The 23,649-nt window shown below is 43.5% G+C and overlaps 1 protein-coding gene across 22 annotated transcripts in view; it reads left to right on the top strand.

Annotated features, from left to right (window-relative positions):
• KANK1 (KN motif and ankyrin repeat domains 1) overlaps window positions 1-23,649 on the top strand; it is a 187,345-nt gene that overhangs the window by 161,138 nt on the left and 2,558 nt on the right. For 9 of the 22 annotated variants that reach the window (XM_064361496.1, XM_064361498.1, XM_012461972.2 and 6 more), the window contains 7 exons: window positions 10,363-10,560; window positions 11,474-11,582; window positions 12,721-12,963; window positions 15,153-15,240; window positions 18,667-18,886; window positions 21,635-21,777; window positions 22,395-22,595. In XM_064361496.1, the coding sequence (XP_064217566.1) occupies window positions 10,363-10,560; window positions 11,474-11,582; window positions 12,721-12,963; window positions 15,153-15,240; window positions 18,667-18,886; window positions 21,635-21,777; window positions 22,395-22,595 (1,202 nt within the window). The remainder of the gene's footprint in view (window positions 1-10,362; window positions 10,561-11,473; window positions 11,583-12,720; window positions 12,964-15,152; window positions 15,241-18,666; window positions 18,887-21,634; window positions 21,778-22,394; window positions 22,596-23,649) is intronic. The other 13 variants (XM_064361499.1, XM_012461973.2, XM_064361512.1 and 10 more) reach the window with 4 other exon arrangements.

The following is a 23,649-nucleotide window of genomic DNA, read 5'->3' as shown; positions in this document are numbered from 1 at the left end:
AAATAAAAAACTGGAGAGAGAAAAATTATGTTTCAGAAAAACTATACCCCTTTTATTAGATTCCAGCCTTGTCCTCGTTTTTTTTTTTTTTTTAATCTCTGCCGATAACCCAATAATTGATTGGTTCTCAGGGTCATTTACCTGGGTCCCTCAAGGCTTCAGGTTGGTTCTACAGGGACTCCTGAAGCTAGGACTTTCACTCCTTATGATAGGGCTTATTATGAATCTTACAGTCTGCTATTCACTCATGCTATACTAAAGCTGTGGATAAGAATGACCCCAACCAGGCACCAGTGACTGCATACAGTCAACTTCAAGATGGTTTCACTCCTCTTATCGTGGGGCAACCCCTTCCCCAACAATGTCCCATAAGCAAGAAGGAATTAGAGCTGTCATCAGCCTTTCCTGTCTCCATAGCTCACACCTCTAAATTGAAGTGTACTGAAACCCAAGGGGGTGGGGGCATTGAAACTGCCTTTCCAAAATCATGACAGTAAAAGAAACCTGACATAGGTGACTCCATCTTACTTCTGACCTACAAGCTGTCGTCATTCATTCCTGGGCCTAGGCCAAGCTAACTGGGATGAATTTATAGTTTAACCTTAAAGCAAGGATGATAATAGCCCTTCCCCCAAGACTAAACTGCTTTTGTAAAACTAATGAAAGCCCACAAGGTTAGAATTATGGAAGGGGCCTGAATTCTATTTTATTTATTTATTTATTTTTTTGAGACAGAGTTTCACTATTGTTGTCCAGGCTAGAGTGCAATGGCACATCTCGGCTCACTGCAACTTCGATCTCCCAGGTTCGAGCAATTTTTCTGCCTCAGCCTTCTGAGTAGTTGGAATTACAGGCGCATGCCACCGTGCCCAACTAATTTTTGTATTTTTAGTAGAGATGGGGTTTTGCTATGTTGGCCAGGCTGGTCTCAAACTTCTGACCTTAGGTGATGCACTCGCTTCACTCTCCCAAAGTGCTGGGATTACGGGAGTGAGCCACTGCACCCAGCCAAGGGGCCTGAATTCTGATCAAATGTAGGCATAGTTTCTATAATCCCTTACTCCTCAGGAATCATGTAGCCAAAGGTCACAAGATTTTTGACTTCCCCAGTTGCTCCTATAGATAACATCACTATTGTAGAACCTAAGATTGGTCTTTCGAAATGTTTTTCAGACTTTTGCATTCTGGTAGCCCACTGGCTCCACTCAGACCCAAGACTGGTCCTTGTGGCCCCACTCAGAGGTGGATTCAGCACAGGAGGACCATTTTCCACAACCCTGTGATTTCATCCCCAACCAAAGAGCAGCACCCATTTCCTAGCTCCTTACCCACCAAATTGTCGATAAAAACCTTAACCTCCAAGCCTTGGGGAGACTGATTTGAATAGTAACTCCATCAGCCATGAACTGGCCTCAAGTCAATTAAACTCTTTCTCAACTGCAAATATATATACACACACACACACTGATGCCTGGACCCACCCAGATAGTTCATTGTATCTATATTTTTTTTAAGTCCCACCCTCAATTCAGGTGATTCTAAAGGGTAGCTAAGGTTGAAACTATTGAATTTTGTTTGTTGGCCTCTATTCTTTGGCTTTCCTGGCCACACATTTTCTTTGTCTTGCTCAAACACAGCAGTCGTTTGTCAATCTTACATTGGTGCATGTGGTGCCTACAACTACAAACGCATCCTTATCAAGTTCAGATTGTTTATAGGCCACTCAAGACCAGCCAGAGTTTCAACACCATTGAAAGAATATTTTCTGGCAATATAGGTGACCAGTTCCTTCTGACTTGACAAATGAGAGCCAGTTTGGAATTTAATGAGGCTCCCTGCCTTACCAATTAGCCTCAGTAGAATCCTCATACCTTCACTTGAATTACATGGACACTTACTAAAAGCTCTCAATGATCCAGCACTGTTCTAAGCACTGGACAGGGCACCAGACAAGAATGTAGCATGGAGGAACTCAAGGAGCTGACCATCTCATTGAGGAGACGGGGCATATTTTAATCTAGACAGTAAGTGCTACAGGATAATGATGGGGAAAAGATCTCTGTGGAATGGTTGGAATGGTGTCATAGAAAATAGACTAGAGAAGATAAAATTTGGGCCTAGCCTTGAAAAGAGTATAGGTAGAATTCAGCTGGTATAGGGTGGTGAATTTCCAGACCTGTAGGATGATCTAATTACTCCCTATTCCCAGAGTTGGAAGTAATTAAGTCACAAAACCACTCTGAACAGAATGGACAGAGTGGAGGAGTAGCTAAGAGGTAAAATTCCCACAGGCAAGATGAAGCCTTCCACATTGACCCTTGGATGCCTGCACAAGGAATTGGACCTTGATTTGAGAAGCTTTAAAAAGCCCTAGTTTACAAATGTCAGCGTGGTGAGAAAAATTATAGCACTGGGTATCTCTGGGTGACCCTATCTGGAAGAGGTGGGAGGCAAGGCTTACCAGGTTATTAGAAATGTTCTTTATCTCTATTAAAGAGGTGGTTACACAGGCATATACATTTACCAAATTCCATCTGACTTAACACTTAAAATCTATGCATTTTCATGGGGCATGGTGGCATACACCTGGGTCCTATGGTCCTAGCTACTCCAGAGGCCAAGGTGGGAGGATTGGCTGAGCCCAAGAGTTCAAGGCTACAGTTAGCTATGATTGTATTCCATTGCACTCTAGCCTGTGCAACCGTGTGAGACCTTGTCTGTAATCAATTAATTCTGTGCATTTTGTCTATAAATTGTATTTGAATTTTTTTAAAATTTTAAGCTGTATTTAAACAGAAAACCTGTGGATTAAAAGACTTTAAAACCATAGCAACCAATGGAAATATATGACTGGGATTCTAATACAAATACCCTATAAAAGAAATTTTTAAGAGACTATAGGAGGTTGGGCACAGTAGCTCATGCCTGTAATTCCAGCACTTTGGGAGGCTGAGGTCGGCAGATAGCTTAAGCCCAGGAGTTCAAGACCAGCCTGGGCAACATAGTAAAACCCTATCTCTGCTAAAAATACGATTAAAAAAGCCAGGGCCGGGCGCAGTGACTCATGCCTATAATCCCACCTGGGAGACTGAGGCAAGTGGATCACAAGGTCAGGAGTTCGAAACCAGCCTGGCCTATATGGTGAAACCCCATCTCTACTAAAAATACAAAAATTAGCCGGGCGTGGTGGCACATGCCTATAGTCGCAGTTACTCAGGAGGCTGAGGCAGAAGAATCACTTGAACCCACAAGGGCGGAGGTTGCAGTGAGCCAAGATCACACCACTGCACTCCAGACTGGGTGACAAAGCAAGACTCCGTCTCAAAAAAAAAAAAAAGCCAGGCGTGGTGGTGTGGTCCCAGCTACTTGTTGGGGCTGAGGTGGGAGGATCGCTTGAACCCAGGAGGCAGAGTTGCAGTGAGCTGAGATCACGCCACTACACTCCAGCCTGGATGACACAGTGAGATGCCATATCATAAAAAGAAAAAGAGACTGTTGGAGAAATTTTAAAACTGGCTGGATTATGTGATAATCATAAAGAATTACCTGTTTCTAAGGTTTGATAGTTTCTGTCTCGATTTGCATTTTTTAGAGTTCATTCATTTAGGGACATATACTGAAATATTTTTGGAGGAAAATGATAGAATCTCTAGCTGTTGCTTAAAAATAATCCAGTGTGAGTGGGCAGAGGTAATTATCAGGGAAACCAGATATCTTCTAATCGTTGCTGAAGCTAGTATTGGGAACACAGGAGTTTATTAAAGTATTATCTACTTTTGTACATGTTTGTGGTTTCAATAATAGTAAAAACTATTATGTATTTGCATTTTTAAAGTCATTGTTGGTTCTTGAAGAGGAAAATGCTTTGCACAAGTGTTTCTCTAAAAAGAGTGTTCTGGCGGCCGGGCACAGTGGCTTGTGCCTGTAATCCAAGAACTTTGGGAGGCCAAAGTGGATGGATCACTTGAGGTTAGGAATTCGTGACCAGCCTGGCCAACATGGTGAAACCCCTTCTCTACTAAAAATACAAAAAATAGCCAGGCATGGTGGCGGGCATGTGTAATCGCAGCTACTCAGGAGGCTGAGGCACGAGAATCATTTGAACCCAGGAGGCAGAGGTTGCAGTGAGCTGAAATCACACCACTGCACTCCAGCCTGGGCAACAGAGCGAGACTCCCTCAAAAAAAAAAAGCATTTTGGCACTCAGCAATTAACCAGTGAGACTTTTTGGAGGTGACTGCGATATTTTCTAAGTAATGATGAATGAATTTGGAGAAGGAAGAATGAAGATAAATGCCCTGCTTTATTTACTTTGCTTAAAGTAAGTCAAAGGTACATTAGGCATTTCATATGTGCAGTCTAGGAGGTACATCAGGTCACAGGGCGTTAAACATTGTTTGGGCCTCAGAATTCAGTATTGTGTGTGTTCAGGAGGAAGTTGGATTTGTAAAGGAATCGCCCAGGTAGGCCCCATTCCCCACAGCTAGAGGAGAAAGCATTGTGCTGTTGATGAGTGGACAAGGGACTGTTCACAGAATTAGGCATGTGAGTTCTAGTTCAGCTCTGTGGCCTGGGGCAAGTCACGGAACCTAGCTGACCTTCAGAATCCTTAGCTGGAAGAGTGAGATTTAAAATTTAGATGATACCCACTTGAAGTCAGGAGTTTCATGCCAGGCTGGCAAACATGGTAAAACCCCATCTCTACTAAAAATACAAAAATTAGCCAAGTGTGGTTGCATGCACCTGTAACTCCAGCTACTCGGGACGCTGAGGCAGGAGAATCACTTGAACCCAGGAGCCGGAGGTTGCAGTGAGCTGATAGTACTCAGTCCAGCCTGGGCGACAGAGTAAGACTCCATCTCAAAAAAGAAAAAGTTTTTTAGATGATCTCTGATGCCTCACTTTAAATTTTTTGCCAACTCTTTTTTATTATAATATCATTGTTTTAAACCAGTTTTCAAAGTGGGCCACCTGCATCAGTGATTCTTATAGATGATGGGGAATGTCAGAAATGCCGTCACTGGGCCCCCATCCCAGAACTACAGAAAGACCTTCTGGCAGCATGTGCCTGGGAATCTGTATTTTAGCCAACATCGCAGGTGATTCTTATGAAGACTAGAACTTAAAGCAGTTTTAGGGCTTGTTACTAGTTCTTTTTCTTAAATTTGCCTCAAAATACAATCAACACTTAAACTGGTTTTCTTCTAAGAATCTAAGAGATTTCAGAGCTTTACTTTGAAAGGGATAAAGTTATGATCACCTGACATCATTGTGAGTAGATTTCAGTGCTTAATTTTTGTTAGTAATTTGTTTATAAAGTATAATTGAGGAAATATTAGACAAAAAGAAAAAATATATAGTAGTCTGCGATTCTCTTGCCTTAGCAAAGCAGTGTTTTTTGTTTGTTTGTTTTGTTTTTGTTTTAATTCTTTTTCTTTTCTTTTTTTTTTTTTTTTTGAGACAGAGTCTCACTCTGTCACCAGGCACCAGGCTGGAGTGCAGTGGCATGATCTCAGCTCACTGCAACCTCCACCTCCTGGATTCAAGCAGTTCTCCTGCCTCAGCCTCCTGAGTAGCTGGGACTACAGGCGCGTGCCACCACGCCCGGCTAATTTTTGTATTTTTTTAGTAGAGACGGGATTTCACCATGTTGGCCAGGATGGTCTCGATCTCTTGACCTTGTGATCTGCCCGCCTCAGCCTCCCAAAATGTTGGGATTACAGGCGTGAGCCACCACGCCCAGCCAGCAAAGCAGTGTTAAATGGGTTTCCTGCATATCCTTCCATGATTTTTCTAATACATATATGTAAGTATAATTATTTTCTGGTGCCAGAAGGCAGCAGTGAGAACAAAACCCCTTTTGTATTTTTTTCCCCTATGAGTAAAACATAAGACTTCAGATTCAGGTGAATTCTGGTGTGTTATAAGGCAGGCCTTTTATACAGCGGGTGGAGAGCCCAGCCATTGTTCCCTTCGTGGGAATGGCCTGAGCTGTGTTGTGGCGCAGGCTGATGATTTGTGTGTTGTATAGTTAAAGGGCATCAGCCCACTGATCTTTTCTAGTTTCTGTTAAACTTGAACTGAGAGGCTGCACGCCGTGTCTGACGCCTGTAACCCCAGCAATTTGGGAGGCCGAGGCGGGTGGATCACCTGAGGTCAGGAGTTCAAGTCCAACCTGGCCAACATGGTGAAACTAAGTCTCTACTAAAAATACAAAAATTAGCCAGGCATGATGGCATGTGCCTGTAGCCCCAGCTACTTGGGAGGCTGAGGCAGGAGAATTGCTTGAACCCGGAAGGCGGAGGTTGCGGTGAGCCAAGATCGTGCCACTGCACTGTAGCCTGGCAACAGAGTGAGACTCCATCTCAAAAAAACTTGAACTGAGACAAAAATTAAAAAATAAGGCCAGGCGCATTGGCTCATGCCTATAATCCCAACACTTTGGGAGGTCAAGGCAGGTGGATCACCTCAGGTCACAAGCTCAAGACCAGCCTGGCCAACAGGGTGAAACCCCATCTCTAAAAATACAAAAATTTGCAAGGCATGGTGGCACAAGAATCTCTTGAACCAAGAAGGCAGAGGTTGCAGTGAGCTGAGATAGTACCACTGCACTCCAGCCTGGGCAACAGCTCAAGACTCTGTCTCAATAAAAATTAAAAGCAAATCATTTACCAGAGTAGGTTTATTTTCTCCATACTATTGTATAACTTTTTTTTTGAGATGGAATTTTGCTCTTGTTGCCCAGGCTGGAGTGCAATGGTGCGATATCGGCTCCCTGCAAAGTCCAACTCCTGTGTTCAAGCAATTCTTTTGCCTTAGCCTCCCTAGTAGCTGGGATTAGAAGTGCCAACCATCACACCCAGCTAATTTTTGTATTTTTAGTAGAGACAGGGTTTCACCACATTGGCCAGGCTGGTCTCAACACCTGACCTTAGGTGATCCACCCGCCTCAGCCTCCCAAAGTGCTGGGATTGTAGGCATGAGCCACCACGCCTGGCTCGTATGACCTATGTTTAATGCACATGATGCTCATCTTTGTATGTTAATAAATATCCTCTTGCATCAACATTTGTAATGGCTGTATAGAATTCCTTTGTGTGTGTGTGTGTGTACACACACACACACACACACACACACATATATATACACCAGGGCTTATATGCTAGTTTTTTATAGGCACTATCCTCCTCTTTTACTGCTTTTGTTTTGTTTTGTTTTGTTTTTTGGTTTTTTATTGAGACCAAGTTTCGCTCTTGCCCAGGCTGGAGTGCAATGGCATGATTTCGGCTCACTGCAACCTCTGCCTCCCAGGTTCAAGCGATTCTCCTGCCTCAGCCTTCCAAGTCACTGGGATTACAGGCACATGCCACCATGCCCAGCTAATTTTTTGTATTTTTAGTAGAAACGGGGTTTCACCATGTTAGCCAGGCTTGTCTCGAACTCCTGACCTCAGGTGATCCACCAGCCTCCGCCTCCCAAAGTGCTGGGATTACAGGTGTGAGCCACTGTGCCCGGCCCTCTTTTTACTGTTTTAAACATGGAAACAATAGCCTTCTGTATCTTTTTGTACATCCTTAGGATAAAATTTTTAGACAGTTATTAAGTCAAATAATTTTTCATTATTAAAAGTGATTCTGAACATAGTTAACCCATATTCACTATAGGAAAAATGGCAAAGCTAGGGAATTTTTTTTTTTTTTTTTTTTGAGACGGAGTCTCGCTCTGTCACCCAGTTGGGAGTGCAGTGACACTATCTGAGCTTACTGCAACCTCTGCCTCCCAGGTTCAAGTGATTCTCCTGCCTCAGCCTCCCAAGCAGCTTGGATTACAGGCTCGCATCACCATGCCCAGCTAATTTTTGTATTTTTGTAGAGATGGAGTTTCACCATGTTGGCCAGACGGGTCTCAAACTGCTGACCTGAAGTAATCCACCTGCCTCAGCTCCCAAAGTGCTGGCATTACAGGCATGAGCCACCGCACCCAACCTAATCCAGGGAAAAATTAAAACTATCATAGCTGTTTCAATTAGCACATAGTCTTTCAGATAATTTTTAGTATATATGTGTGTGGGGGGGGGTAATGTATTGTAACAGGATCACACAATACGTGGAATTTTATTATCTGCTTTTTTCAGTTAGCCATATATTACAAACATTTTTCGTATCACCGGCATTGAAAATTCTATGATATATCTGTAAACCAAAAATAAAATTCTAAGCCCCCTAACCAACTGAATAGATCCCTCCTCTTGGCCAGGGGATTCCACAGTAAACCTGAAAAACTAGTTCAGGCCATGATGGGAAGGAAGTGTCAAACATGCCTCATTATACCCTACCTTTGGAATTCAGTCACCACTGACCAGCATTAACATTAAAACAGAAATCTTAGGAGTGATAAAACAGACTCTTTATAGCAATAAGATAAATTCCAAACTGACTCTAGTATAGCATCACATGACAGATAGCAGGCCCTAAAAGAAATTAAAGTATTTTACCCTAAAATATATTTCTTTGCTGTATTCTTTGTTTGTTTTGTTTTTTTTGATACGGAGTCTTACTGTGTCACTCTTTTGCCCAGGCTGGAGTGCAGTGGCACAATCTTGGCACTGCAACCTCCACCTCTACCTCTCAGGTTCAAGCGATTCTCCTGCCTCAGCCTTCCGAGTAGCTGAGATTACAGTCACCCACCGCCACACCTGGCTAATTTTTATATTTTTAGTAGAGACAGGGTTTCATCATGTTGACCAGGCTGGTCTTGAACTCCTGACCTCAGGTGATCTGCCTGCCTCGGCTCTCCAAAGTGCTGGGATTACAGGCATGAACCACCACTCCCAGCCTTGTTGATGTATTTTGAAATGGCCTTGCAAGGTTGTCTCTTGTGGGGAATATCCACATTCTGTAGAGAATCCCCTTACCTGTCCAGGTCTTTTCCTGATCCAGGAGAAATTAAGAGTCTGGTACCTATTTAGGTCTAATAAGAGACATTTGCCATCTATGTAGACTCCTGCTTCATCTGCATAATAAGAGCCTTGGTCTTCACAACCCCTTATCTTAACCCAGATGCTCCTTTCTGTTGATTCTAGGCCTTTAGACAGTAAGTTAACTTTTTCAACCAACTGCCAATCAGAATATGTTTGATCCATGCAAGACCTGGAAGCCCCACTCTCACTTCTTTGAGTTCTTCCACCTTTCTAGACTAAACCACTGTGCACCTTACATGTATTGATTGGTGTCTGCCTGTAACTTCTAGTTCCCTAAAATTTATAAAATTAAGCTGTAACCCAGTCACTTTGGGCACATGTTCTCAGGACCTCACGTGATTGTGCTTTTGGCCTTGGTCACTCATATTTGGCTCAGAGTAAACCTCTTTTTTTTTTTTTTTTTTTACAAAGTTTGACTCTTTTCATTGACATATCTGTATATGAAAATTACAAAATATTGAATCCAGATTTTCTGTTTCAGTCAGTGAACTATACATATATTTGCTAACATATACAAAAGCATTCTAGTAGATTTGGTAAGAGAAACAAAGTTGATCAGAACTGTTTGATGCCCTCAAACTATTTACTGTCTAGAAGGGGGTCTAAAACCATCATACAAATCATCTTGTACCTTGTATCACAGATCCCAGGAGAAGATGGGCTGTGAGAGTTCAATGCAAGGAACATTGTTGCAAGTGAAGGAGGTCAGGGAAGACTCTGGAGAGGCAGTGAGGGGAGGGCGCAGCTGTATGAAGATGGGGAAGAAAGATATTCCAGGTAGAAGGGCATAAGCTGAGGCATGCTGCCAGGAAATAAGAGACCCGCATCTCTATCCAGCAAGTGCTGGCACTTAATGGGATGCAGTCCCTGTCCCAGTAAAGATGACAGGAGGAGTGGGAAATGAAGTTGGAGAGGTCAGCCGGTGCCAAATTATGGATGGATTAGAATCTCTGGCTATGCAGTGTGGACTACATTTCCTGAGCAGTGGGTACTTTTTAGGCATTGTCACATTTTGTTTTGGCTAGAATAACGATGCCATTGGAGCTGGCTGGAGTAATACTCTGTAGCATTGTGCCAGAGGGGAAATAGTGATGGCAAAGGGGCAGTAAGGATGCTACTTTCATGGCTAGAAACTAAGGCTACGGTGGTAGCCGCCAAAACAGAAAAGAAGAGGTGCTAAGGAGTTAGGATGGCGAGGCTCGGCAGCCTGCCCATGCTAATGAAATCAGGAAAGGTGAAGAGTCAAAGGGGGTTTTTGAGTTTTGGTGGCTGGGATAATAGTCCCATTTTAAATTACGAATTGCAAGAGTTGTTTTTTTTTTTTTTCCTTAAGCCTGCTTTTTCAGTCCTACCACACTCTGTACCTTTCTTTTTCCTGATAGACAATAATTTGGGATATACTTGTAAGTGTGGAGGCCTTCAGTCAGGAAGTCCCTTAAGCTCCCAGACATCCCAGCCTGAGCAAGAAGTGGGGACCTCAGAAGGAAAGCCAGTCAGCAGCCTGGATGCCTTCCCCACTCAGGAAGGTACGCTGTCTCCAGTGAACCTGACAGACGACCAGATCGCCGCTGGCCTCTACGGTAACTTTTCTCACTGACAGTCATTGGCATCAGGATTCTAGGACCAACATTGCCGGCATTCCAGTTTAATGTCAATGTACCTTTTAAATGGACCTGGAAGAAAGATAATGTTGTTTGGAAGGTAGGCCCAGAATATTCTTATATTAAGGTTACCAAAGAGGCAAGGCATGGTGGCTCACACCTGTAATCCCAGCACTCTGGGAGGCCAAGGCAGGCAGATCACTTGAGGCCAGGAGTTCGAGACCAGCCTGGCCAACATGGTAAAACCCCGTCTCTACTAAAAATACAAAAATCAGCTGTGCATGGTGATGTGCACCTGTAGTCCCAGCTACTCTTGAGGCTGAGGTGGAAGAATCACTTGAACCTGGGAGGTGGAAGTTGCAGTGAGCTGAGATCACTCCACTGCACTCCAGGCTGGGCAACAGAAAGAGACCCTGTCTCAAAAAAATTACCAAAGAAAGCTTACCTGATATTACAAATTGTTAAATATTTTAAACAGCATTTTATTCACATTCTGGCAGGCATAAATTTTTCCACATTATCTTAGCTGAAGAAAAATAATAATCCCTATTTAGTGCCTAAATGGTCCTTGAGGCTCAAAAGAGACACGACATCACTTTATAAGCAATAAGCCAGATACAAATGTCATTTTTCACTGGCTTTGTTATGTCTGGAAGTACTAGTTAATTTTTTTCCCCTGTGAAGAATATTGTTAATAGAACTTTGAATTATTTTCTTTGCATGCACACACTTTCCCAGTGAATTCTGTGCAAACTTCTCACATATATATGCCAAGATCTACATTTACATGCATGAGGGAAAAAATTATACAGGAAAAAAGATTACTTATTCATTTAACTGTATGGATATGAGCTTTCATTTTGATCGCCTTGATTGACTTTTCTTTCCACAGCATGTACAAACAATGAAAGTACACTGAAGTCCATCATGAAGAAGAAAGATGGTAACAAAGATTCAAATGGCACGAAAAAGAATCTTCAGTTTGTTGGCATTAATGGAGGGTAAGGAAAGATGCTGGTTCTAGAGGCTAACGTTGTCGGTCTCCTTTGACTCCTGCCTATCTAAGTCACATTTCAAGGTGCCTAGTCGGGGAAGCAGCCACAGCACGGTGATGGAAGATTCCCTCCTGAGAAAGGTGCATTTGGGCTTCTTTTCTCTCCTCCTCTTGCTGTCTTTAAGAATTTGTCACTCTCTTAAGGATACCTGATGAAGCTGAGCAGTTTACATCTCCTCACCTCTGATCTGAAAGAAATAGTCTTCAAGGAACACAGCAGGCAGCAGGGTTCCTGCACTGTGTTGGACAACTATATAAGAACTCAGAATTGAGCAGAAAAAGACTGAACGCATCACTCTCTGGGCCAACGATAGTCATCTACTCCTTCAGAATGGGTTCTTTTGCTTAGCTCTCTATGTTCACAAGCCAAATTGTAGGGCTTTTCACAATTGATAATCACATCACCAATTTGCTTTCTGAATAGAATGTTTATCATTTGTTCCTTCTTTCCATTGGCCCATGTAAATAGTTAGGCCTCTTTGGCCTCCTACAATTGAATCAAAGCAATGAATTGATTGATACATGGTCACCCCCAAGAAAGAAATAGTACAAAGTTAGTTAAGATAATGATTATGGCAAACCATACCATCAAGGTTTAACATTACAGTACCTGTTTTCCAAATCTTAAGTTTTATTCAGTGATATGGCCAGGAGATTTTGGAGAGCATACACCAGAAAAACTATTGATTACTTATGTAATCTATTCACCTTGATACTGGGGAAATTAATAGGATGAAATAGGAAGAAATGTGGGGGAATAAAAAATTAACAATTACAGATCTCTTTTACATAAAGTACATTTTAAAGTACATTTTCTCGTGATTTATACTAAGCCAGAGATGCCATTATTTTTCTTTAATAAGTGTTATATGATGCCAATTGGCAATCAGGTTGTCCCTTTTAAGTTAGAATTCATTCAAAACCACCAGGCATTTAAATAGACCTTACTTTGAACTTCTAAGTGCAGGATCTAAAACCACTAGCGAAATTTCTGGAGCCAGTTAGCAAATCCCTTCATAGAAATTTCTATCACTGGGTCTTTGTGGGCACACCTTGCATCTCCTGAAATCCCAATTGCCACCTAGGTATGAAACAACTTCAAGTGATGATTCCAGCTCAGATGAAAGCTCTTCTTCCGAGTCAGATGACGAGTGTGATGTCATTGAGTATCCTCTTGAAGAAGAGGAGGAAGAGGAGGAGGATGAAGACACTCGGGGAATGGCACAAGGGCACCATGCAGTTAATATTGAAGGTTTCAAGTCTGCCAGGGTGGAAGATGAAATGCAGGTTCAAGAATGTGAACCTGAGAAGGTGGAAATCAGAGAGAGGTGTGGTACATTCCCCTTCCCTCCCTTGCCCCTCCCACATTTAATGTACTTTGGCAATAAGAGTTGGCCAGTTCAGAGCTTTTGCAATTACATGTATTTGTTTCTTTTATCTGTTCCTCAGAGATATGCACATCTTGAGATACTAATATATATAAGTGCAGAGTATGGCAACTCTTAGATCTCTTATGGTAGAAAAAGAGAATGGCTTGATACCTAATCACCCTTGTTTTCTGAAACCTTAACTCTGCTATATAATTTAACATATGGAACCACAATTCACTAAAACTTCCATTGTTTGAACACCTTACCTTACATTTAAAAACGTATTTTAATTTTTTGGTGGCCAGCATACTTTAAGATTTCAGATTTTATCTTTAGCCATTTATCTTGATAGAGGTGTATCATCATGACAGGATCATTGTGTGATTGAGGAACAGTTGTTTGGCCTCAGCCAAAGATCACATTTACTGTAAAGGTGATGTATATCACTTATGTGTCTATATTTTGTTACACATTGAGTGGTCAGAAACACAAGAATGGATTTGGGTATTTCATAGAGTCGCTGAAATAAAATATCAACACTCTGGTTGGCTGACACATGTGCCTAAAAATATAAGTTTTCAAGATTATTAGCAGATAAGGATTTGATACTTATAAAATAGAGAACAGAAAAGATGGAAACTTCAGTATGGTTTTTCACTATGTGAAATATAAATAGAACATTTCAGAAAACTTACCTCTATTTAATTTTGCAAATGAAAGTTTAACTGCATTAACACAAGGTAAGTGTTTTTAGCTTATATTTCCAAGTGTTTCAGACGGCTGGGTTTTTTTTCTTTTAACAGCTTTGAGATGAAATTTATATACCATATGTCATTTTTTTTAATTTTACTTAAAGACTAGTGTGATAGTAGTCATCTGATTTTTATGCTTAATTTTTCATATGAGTTAAACACTTCTTGATTCATCAAGTATGGGTTCAGATGTGTGGTTTACTGGTCAGCATAATGGATATATGGTAATTTGTGGAAGGTCTAGGCAGGAGGATTGCTTGAGCAAAGGAGTTTGAGACTAGCCTGGCCAACATAGTGAGACCTCATCCCTACAAAAAATCAAAAAATTGCCTCCAGATGGCACACACCAGCTACTCAAGAGGCTATGTTGGGAAGATCACTTGAACCATGGAGGTTGAGGCTGCAGTGAGCTACGATCATGCCAGTGCACTCTAGCCTGGATGACAGAGCGAGACCCTGTCTCAAGAAAACAATTTGGACCTTCTTCAACCTCCTTAAGAGTAAAAATATTTTTAGAACAGACTGGGCACAGTGGCTCACACCCATAATCCCAATAGTTTGGGAGGCTCAGGCAGGCAGGCAGATCACTTGAGCCCAAGAGTTCGAGACCAGCCTGGGCAACATGGTGAAACCCTGTCTCTACAAATAATACAAAAAAAAATTAGCCAGATGTGATGGCACAGACCTGTAATCCCAGCTACTTGGGAGGCTGACGTAGGGAGATTGCTTGCGCCTGGTACAGCAAAACTGCAGTGAGCCATGATTGCACCACTGCACTCCAGCCTGGGCAACAGAGTGAGACGCTGTCTCAAAAAAAAATCAGGAGAATCTCCAAATGTTATTCCAGAATGTCATAAAGGCCAAATTGGTCAAGCCAAAAGTCTCTGGTTGGAGGTGTCGGCTCTGCACAGTAGACCTGATCCCTGGACACCTGAGGATGCCTGTGCTGCCTCCACCCGAGTACCTTGTGCCATAACCACCTGCCTAGGCCTGGGGCCACTTGCCTTTTGAAAAAACAGGATTGAGGCTGGGCACAGTGGCCCACACCTCTAATCCCAGCACTCTGGGAGGCCAAGGCAGGTAGATCACCCAAGGTCAGGAGTCCAAGACCAGCCTGGCCAACAGAGTGAAACCCCATCTCTACTAAAAATATAAAAATTAGTTGGATCAGGTGGTGCACACATGTAGTCTCAGCTACTAGGGAGGCTGAGGCAGTAGGATTGCTTAAATCTGGGAGGCGGAGGTTGCAGTGAGCCGAGATCAGGCCACAGCACTCCAGCCTGGGCAACAGAGCAAGACCCTGTCTCAAAAGAAAAAATATATGTATATATATCTTGAAATAAAAATGACTTTCCTCTTGTAACCAATTGTAAGTTCTCTTTTTTTCCCTTTCAGATATGAATTAAGTGAAAAGATGTTGTCTGCATGCAACTTACTGAAAAATAATATAAATGACCCCAAAGCTCTGACCAGCAAAGATATGGTGAGTCTGACCCTCAGACACCATCCCCATACAAAGTGCATGAGTGGGCTCGGGGTCACGGCCAGCTGTAGGCTGCCCCTGAGTTGTAGCTTCCATGGTCTTCTCCTGAACTGTTTCCAGCATGAGTGGGCTGGGTAAACGTCATGCGGTCTTGCTCCTTGGATCACACTGCCAGTGCTTCCTTGAGGCCCAACTTTGGACATCCCTCACCCACCCTGTACTTTTCTTAGGGTGGAGGCATCTGTGAGGCATACACTTGCAGAGGGCTAATTGCAGTCAGTCGTCATCTTTCTACATATTTCACTTCTATTCGTAGAATGTTAAGATCCAGGGAGCAGCATCCAAGAATATTTTTAAGTTAGGTTAAGTTTTTAAAAGAAACCTATCTATCTGGGCCAAGGTCAGCATTCCTTTCAGTTACAAAACTGTATGTTATGCTCTGATGTGAAATGCAGGCGGCCACTGTTTTTAAACAAAAATAACTGCACTTGTCATCTCCTCGCAATCTAAGAGATTCAGGGCAAACAGCAGTGTTTGTAGTTGCCTTAGTGATCATGAATGGTACAACATAGGACACATAAGTATTTCTATGCCAATGGCTAATCTGACACCATGGCCAAGTATGACACATTCTCATGTGTTGAAGTTTTTATGTGCATGTTCTTTTATAGGCAAGACTAACCCACTGGTCGATAGCTCTGTCTTTAGTGCATTGAGATAATGTAGGATCCCCTAAGGATACCAGAATGCACAGAGGCTCAAGTCCCTTATGTAAAATTGTGTAGTATTTGCATATAACTTATGCATACACTTTAAATCCTGCTGTATATTTTAATACCTAATACAGAGGAAGGGGTGCAGTGGCTAATGCCTATAATCCCAACGCTTCGGGGAGGCTAGGGCGAGCCGGTCAGTTGAGGTCAGGAGTTTGAGACTAGCCTAGCCAACATGGTGAAACCCTGTCTCTACTAAAAATACAAAAAATTAGCCGGGCATAGTGGTGCACACCTGTAATCCCAGCTACTTGGGAGGCTGAGGCTAGAGAATTGCTTGAACCCAGGAGGCAGTGGTTGCAGTGAGTCAAGACTGCACCATTGCACTCCAGCCTGGGTGACAGAGCAAGACTGTCGGAAAAAAAAAAAAAAAAAAAAACACTAATACAATGTAAATGCTATATAAATAAGTTATACTGTTATTGTTTTATATTTTTCATTTTTCAAATATTTTCACTCTGCAGGTGGTTGAACTATAGCTTTGCAACCTGTGGCTACAGAGGGCCAGCTGTACTAAATAAAATTCCTGGTCAAGGCCAGGCACAGTGGCTCACACCTGTAATCCTAGCACTTTGGGAAGCCAAGGCAGGTGGATCACTTGAGCCCAGGAGTTCAGTTTGAGACCAGCCTGGGCAACATGGCAAATCCGTCTCTACAGAAAATGCAAAAATTAGCCAGGCATGGACCCATTGTCCTAGCTACTTGGGAGGTTGCAGTGAGCCATGATCATGCCACTGCACTCCAGCCTGGGAGACAGAGTGATACCCTCTCTCAAATTCCTAGTCAAGGGGAAACATAGAACTACGTGTTGAAATTCATGAATCTGTATTCATAAAAATGCCAGGCTGTATCTTGGTCACGAGTGGTAAAACCAGGAAATGTCACTAAAGTATCAATATTTCCCATCAGGTTTAACCTAAACTTAAAACTGGTGCTTTACAACCCCAGATTTTATAGCCATAGCGTACTCTTTCTTTCCCCATTCTCCAGATTCTAGGTTACGTGGTATTTGGTAAGGATTTTGTATTCCTGCATCCTCCAAATTGCCGAGCATGGTGTCATGCACACACTGATGGGTACTTTTTTTTTTTGCCCCTCGTTGGAGACAGAGTCTTGCTTTATCACTCAGGCTGGAATGTAGTGGTGCAATCTTGGCTCACTGCAACCTCCACCTCCTGGGTTCAAGTGATTCTCCTGTCTCAGCCTTCTAAGTAGCTGGGATTACAGGCGTGCGCCACCACACCCAGCTAATTTTTGTATCTTTAGTAGAGATGAGGTTTCACCAGGTTGGTCAGGCAGGTCTCGAACTCTTGACTTCTTGATCCACCCTCCTCGGCCTCCCAAAGTGCTGGGATTACAGGCAGGAGCCACCACACCCGGCCCGATTTTTTTGTTAATCGAGTGTTTATTTTGTGTGAAAGTATTGTGTGGTTTAAAGTAGTGGACAAGTGAGTAAACATAGTGCCAGGACTAGATAATCATGTCAGGGTACCAGTTATTTAGCAGTAATAGAGTTAGGACAACCAGAAGACATAATTTTCCTTCTGTGTGACAACTTCAAAGAAAGAGGAATCTGAATGAATAAAATACAGGAACAAAAGGACCCTTTTCAAGTGTCCCAAAATGTGATTGAAATGGTTAAAACTAAATAATCCGTAGTAGGATGATAGAGAGATGGGAGGTCTATAATCCCAGCTCTACCTTTTCTACAGAAAGAGGACTTACTGGCTTCTGGTGCTTTTGACATGTCAAACAGGCTTTCTTTACTTTTAAACGTTTAAAGAGTAAGCAAAGCAGAAATGAATATTAAACTCAGAGGAAAGAAGGCCCATTGAAAAGGCATTGTAGTCATCCTCATCACCAGCACTGACTATTCTCAGTCTCCACTGAGCCTCACGTATCCAGGTTTGACTTGATCACCCACAGAGCAAGTGCCATGTTCATGTGTCCACAGCCTCAGGAAGTCAGAGTAGAGCTGATGAGAAAAAGGAAGCCCATCCGGAACTAACTTCATTTTATTTTCCCTTCCATGGTTGAACAGTTTGGGATTGAGGTGGGAATTGGGTTAGCTATACACTTACCATCTCCCAACCTACTGCTGTGCTGAGGAGTTGAAGGAGGTGAGGTTGGTCTGGGTAGGAAGCAAGTAGCATAATTCAGTGTAGGCCTGTTAATTTCTTCCTGATTTTTATGAAAATTGTTTGCAAGGCCAGTATGATTTCATAATACTAATAGTTTGATAGTAAATTGAGCCAAGCCTAAGTGTTTCATTCTTATCACAAAAAACTATGAAAGGACCATATTATCTCCATTTTTCAGATGAGGAAACTGAGGCAGAATAACTTCCCTAGGGTCATAAAGCTTTTAGGTAGCAGAGCCTGCTTTTGAACCTCAGTGATCTGGCTCCAGAGCATCTGCTTCTACATAGTGCTATCTGGCCTCCTTTACAGACATTAGCATCTACGTGTGGTTTAAAATCAGGGATGTCCCAGTTTGCTGTTTAAAGCTTCTCTTAGGGCTGTGGGTCTTGTTTTTGAGAGCAGATTCTAACTGCATATACTTTGACTATAAAAGGACAGGTTACTTGCACTCTTAACTAGGTCTCGAACGGTCTATAAATAGAAGAACTAATGGCCACTTGGTGTTTTGGCAGAGGTTCTGTCTGAACACCCTCCAGCATGAATGGTTCCGCGTGTCCAGTCAGAAGTCAGCCATTCCAGCCATGGTGGGGGACTACATCGCTGCTTTTGAGGCCATCTCCCCAGATGTCCTCCGCTACGTCATCAACTTGGCAGACGGCAATGGCAACACAGCCCTCCATTACAGCGTGTCCCACTCCAACTTTGAGATAGTGAAGCTGCTGTTGGACGCCGGTATGTTGGCTGCCCCTCCACCCCGTCTCTTCTCTAGCAGCACTTGGGTTGTGGCTCATGTCAGAACCTGGTTGAGCCGCTCCTGATTTCTCTGACCATGCTAAAATCCTTTTTATTGCTTTTCCACATGACATAGCAAGAATATTCTTGAGTCATTCATAAGAGGCTTGAAATTTAAACAAAAGTGGGTGACACAGATTCCACATCTGTTTTGATAGGAGGTTTTGAGGATATTCTTGCTGTATTCAAGTGAGAGGTGTATCCCTGGTAAGAAGCATGACTCACGTTGCCTCCTGAGCTCCATCACGCAGGCTTGACTGGTTTGCGCTCAGGAGGCAGAGTGCTGCTTACAGCCTTGGTGCTTGAGGCCTACTCACTTCGTCCATACTCCACAACTGCTGTCCTTGCAGAAGTGTATGGTTAGTCTAGATGAGGCTAAGCAAAGCCACCGTAACAGATTATGGTCAAATGATGACCATTCTCACCAAAAAAAACACTGTTATTGGGGAAGCAGCATAGAGCAAAGGACATATGATTCTTATATCTCAACCATAATAGAGTAAAAACTTGCCATCCCAGAATAGAGCCAGTGGACATCTTAGACATGAAGTGAGGGGGTGACACAGACACAGATGGTCCCCTCGAGAAATTGTGAACTTTCAAATTCTTGTTCACATGGAACAGCCCAGTGCCACACATTGTCCCCAAATCTTTCAATTTTTGTAATACATATTTTTACTTTTATTTCTAGGCTGTGACAGAGAATTCACAGTACCTCAGTCTCATTAATGAGGATACAATGGAAACACCTGACTATGAATATGACTAAGAATATGCAGTAAAACTGTCCAATTTTCCAAAATCATCTCTTCATCCACTACCCAATCTCTTCTGCTCTGTTTTGGGAACTTGGAATTGATGCAGAGAAAAAATTCAAGATTTATCCTTCTTTTCTCTTAAAGTTTCATTGTTCCGTATTTTTGGAGCCATGTTAGGGTATAAATGTTTCTATCTTACAGAAAGGAATTTCAAGCTGCTCCTCTTCAGGCCTTCCAGACTATAAACAGAGCTGGTGATACTGTCAGCCAGAGTGATTGTTTAAACAGAAGTGGATAATATCCAGGGAAGCCAAAACACAATTTCAGTATCACTCCTGACAGGAACAACTTAGGACACCTTTAGAAGTAGATAAAATATCTTGACAAATCATTTTAATTCCATTGTTGGATGGTTTTGGTTAATCACTTTTCTTTTTTTTGAGACCAAGTTTCGCTCTTGTTGCCCAAGCTGGAGTGCAATAGCGCGGTCTCGGCTCACCACAACCTCCGTCTCCCGGGTTCAAGCAATTCTCCTGCCTCAGCCTCCTGAGTAGGTGAGATTACAGGCATGTACCACCACACCTGGCTAATATTTTTTTTTTTAGTAGAGACTGAGGTTTCTCCATGTTGGTCAGGCTGGTTTCAAACTCCTGACCTCAGGTGATCTGCCCACCTCAGTCTCCCAAAGTGCTGTGATAATAGGCGTGAGCCACTGCGCCCAGCTGGTTAATCACTTTTCTTTATTAATTTTTACTGCTCATCCTTCTAGGCTGATATTCTGGTTCTGTAAGTTGTAGTTCTAGAATGCTTCCACATCTATGCAGAGCAAAGTCCCATATGCTCAGGGGCTCCGAAGCACACACGAACTCATCCGCTTCTCCACCACAGGGCCTTTATTTTCTGCATAAAAACATGCACTTTTAAAAATACCACTATGTCCTTAGTATGGAGTTGTTTGGGATCTGAAGGAAAATGTTCATGGTACCTTATCTTCTCCTTAATGATAGAAACATTCTAAACATTTTAACTTCATATTTGGTCCCACATAAAAGCTGCTTTCTAACACTCACCATTCCGGTCATTTCAGAGAAGGGGCTGAAGGAACTTTTAAATGCCTGAAGGCTAATCACTGAAGACTCCTTAAGAATTACAGGAATAGAAAAAGTCTGGTTCATTAAATCTGTTAAAGGTACTTAACTGCATTTGCTCTCAGACCATAAATTCTAGAGCTAGATGTTGTATGATTGGAATTCTGCTTCTCAGGACCCTGGACAGGCCAGAGTAGTAAATTCAGGGTCTCAGAATGAGTAGGGTTTGGATAAGTAGGTGCCACCCTGTCCAGTGTTCCATACATAAGCCTTTGCAAACCCTTCTTTCATGAGTATCTCACTGCCTGCTTCACTTCAGAGCAGTGGGTTCCTAAACACAGCTGAGTGCCTAGATCCCACGTGATTGTTTATTCTCAAGAGCAGCCATTAGAACAACCGCCCAGACTTCTAAGCCATTGCATTTCAGCCAGCAGTTGCCAATAAGACATGCTGTAGGCCAGGCATAGTGGTGGGCACCTGTAGTCCCAGCTACTCAGGAGGCTCAGACAGGAGAATCACTTGAACCCAGGAGGCGGAGGTTGCAGTGAGCTGAGATTGTGCCGCTGCACTCCAGCCAGAGCAACAGAGCAAGACTCTTGTCTCAAAAACAAAAACAAAAAACGCTGTAGGTTACCATTGCTTCAGGTCTCCTGCATAGGAAAAAAAAAAGTTTTTGGTTTGGTATGAAAACCTCTCTCACATTTCCTTATAAGTCACTCTTGGTCTCCAGCCACCTAGTGCCATTTCACTGCGCTCCTGTAAACACCATCCCTTCAGTGGCTCTATAAGCCGCTGCTGTTAGAAGGGGCTGCTTCCTAAGAGACTTTGTTTCTTTTTTGCAGATGTGTGTAACGTGGATCACCAGAACAAGGCAGGCTATACCCCCATCATGCTGGCAGCCCTTGCCGCTGTGGAAGCAGAAAAAGACATGCGGGTCGTGGAGGAACTCTTTGGCTGCGGGGATGTAAATGCCAAAGCCAGTCAGGTTAGCACGCTTGGTTCCTGTGCTCAGGAAGGCACCCCTGACCCACAGGCAACAGACAGGACTGCAGTGGCCACTCTGGCAGAGCAGGCATAGATGCCACACTCCCACCATGGTGCATTTGTTTGCAGGCCTTCCCTGAGTCCACGCACTGCTTGCTGACCAAACACACCAGTGAAATCTGGGCTTAAATTTCACACTGGAAACTTTTCCCTCCTTTGCCTTTCTTTCCTTCATTTGCATGGAAATGCTGTTAGTGTCCCTACATATAAATGATGGGGCATCCCCATCATATACCTGGTGACCGTTGCTTCCTTTCTCCATGTTGCAGTGTCTTTATAGCAAGCAGTGTCCCAGATCCAGATGTGTTCACAGCTTCACTTTTAAACACCTCTGAACTTCCAGCCCCTCGCTATACTGAGACAGGTCCTTGATGCTCAAGTGAAATTGGCTCCTTCCTTTGTGCCCTTCCTTAGCTCATGCGAAGCTGGTTTCCCCCTGCTTACCACCACTCACCCCAAGAAGTTCCAAGCCAGTTCTTTCCCTAGCACAGCCCCATGAGGGGCCACCGCTGCCAACTCAGTTTGTATTTCTGAAGTCCCTGTCATCTCTTCCCGTAGGCAGGACAAACGGCCCTCATGCTGGCGGTCAGTCACGGGCGGATAGACATGGTGAAAGGCCTGCTGGCCTGCGGGGCTGATGTCAACATCCAGGATGACGAGGGCTCCACGGCCCTCATGTGTGCCAGTGAGCACGGGCACGTGGAGATTGTCAAGCTGCTGCTGGCCCAGCCAGGCTGCAACGGTCACCTGGAGGACAATGTAAGCTGTCTCCATTGGGACTCCAAGCCAGGGGTTTGGGGGACTCCGGGCGGGAGGTCTGGGAGTGCTGTTTGGCCACGGGTGAGCAAATCCTCCTCTATTCTCCTTGTGGATTTGTGTCACCATCCAGGTGCCCTCCCTTCACAGCCAGGCTTGGCTAAACTTACTGTATACAAACTAACTACTCTCAAACTAGTGCCCAAAGCAGAACAATATATAGGCCCCACCCCAAAATTCATACAATGACAGTGATTTAATGGGCATGTCCAAGAGCCACTCTGTTAAAGGGGAAGCGATGGATTTGCGCTGCAGAATCAAATTCAGTGTAGGTGACTTCCGACGGGTCCACTAAGAAAGAGCCAGGGCCCCAGTCCACTTGGAAATCTGGATTATTAGTCATTAGAGGCTGGGGTTACAAGGTGACTAAAACCAGTTCCTACTACAGCCAGCCTTTCCCACCCAAAGTGAAGGCAGGTGATCCACTCTGGCCCATCAAAGTGAGTAGCTTGTGGCACCACTTAAACCAGGCCATGCAGAGTATCTGGGCTTAAGTACATTTTCCCGTGTCTGCTCAGTCTGTCCTATCAGCATCACTCTGCTTTCCTCTCCCAGTTCCCAGGCTGTCCACATTTCCAGATAACTCCTTGACCAGGAAACCAGTGAAGAGGGTACTTCTGGGTGTCTCCAGGCCACAGCAGAGGAGTGGTGGATGGTGTGGGAACTGGTCGGATGGTTTAAAGGCCTTAGTTCTGTTTTTGAAAGTTTATGGATCACAGGTTTGGATCAGAGCTTCCTTCAGCTCAAAACACCAAAAAGTTAGGGAAAATATCCTTTGTATGTCAGATCCCCCCGGGCCCAAGCCAGCAGGGAGAGCAAACCAGCAGAGGTTTTCACTGGCATGAGAGACTGACTAGCTTCGCACTCAGCCACCTCCACAGGAGTATACGGGAGCTGCAGCTGTACCAAGATTCCCTTCTTCCCCTCTATGGGAAGGAGAGCTTCTGACTTCTTTCTTCCAGAAGAGTTTATATTAACCGTGCGATGGGGGTCCTGC

The sequence above is a fragment of the Aotus nancymaae genome, unplaced genomic scaffold (genome assembly GCF_030222135.1).
Source record: "Aotus nancymaae isolate 86718 unplaced genomic scaffold, 86718_ANA_hifiasm-v0.15.2.pri h1tg000041l, whole genome shotgun sequence".
NCBI classification, from domain to species: Eukaryota; Metazoa; Chordata; class Mammalia; order Primates; family Aotidae; genus Aotus; species Aotus nancymaae.
The sequence above is the reverse complement of the archived record's forward strand: the minus strand, read 5'-3'. Positions and strand labels throughout refer to the sequence as shown.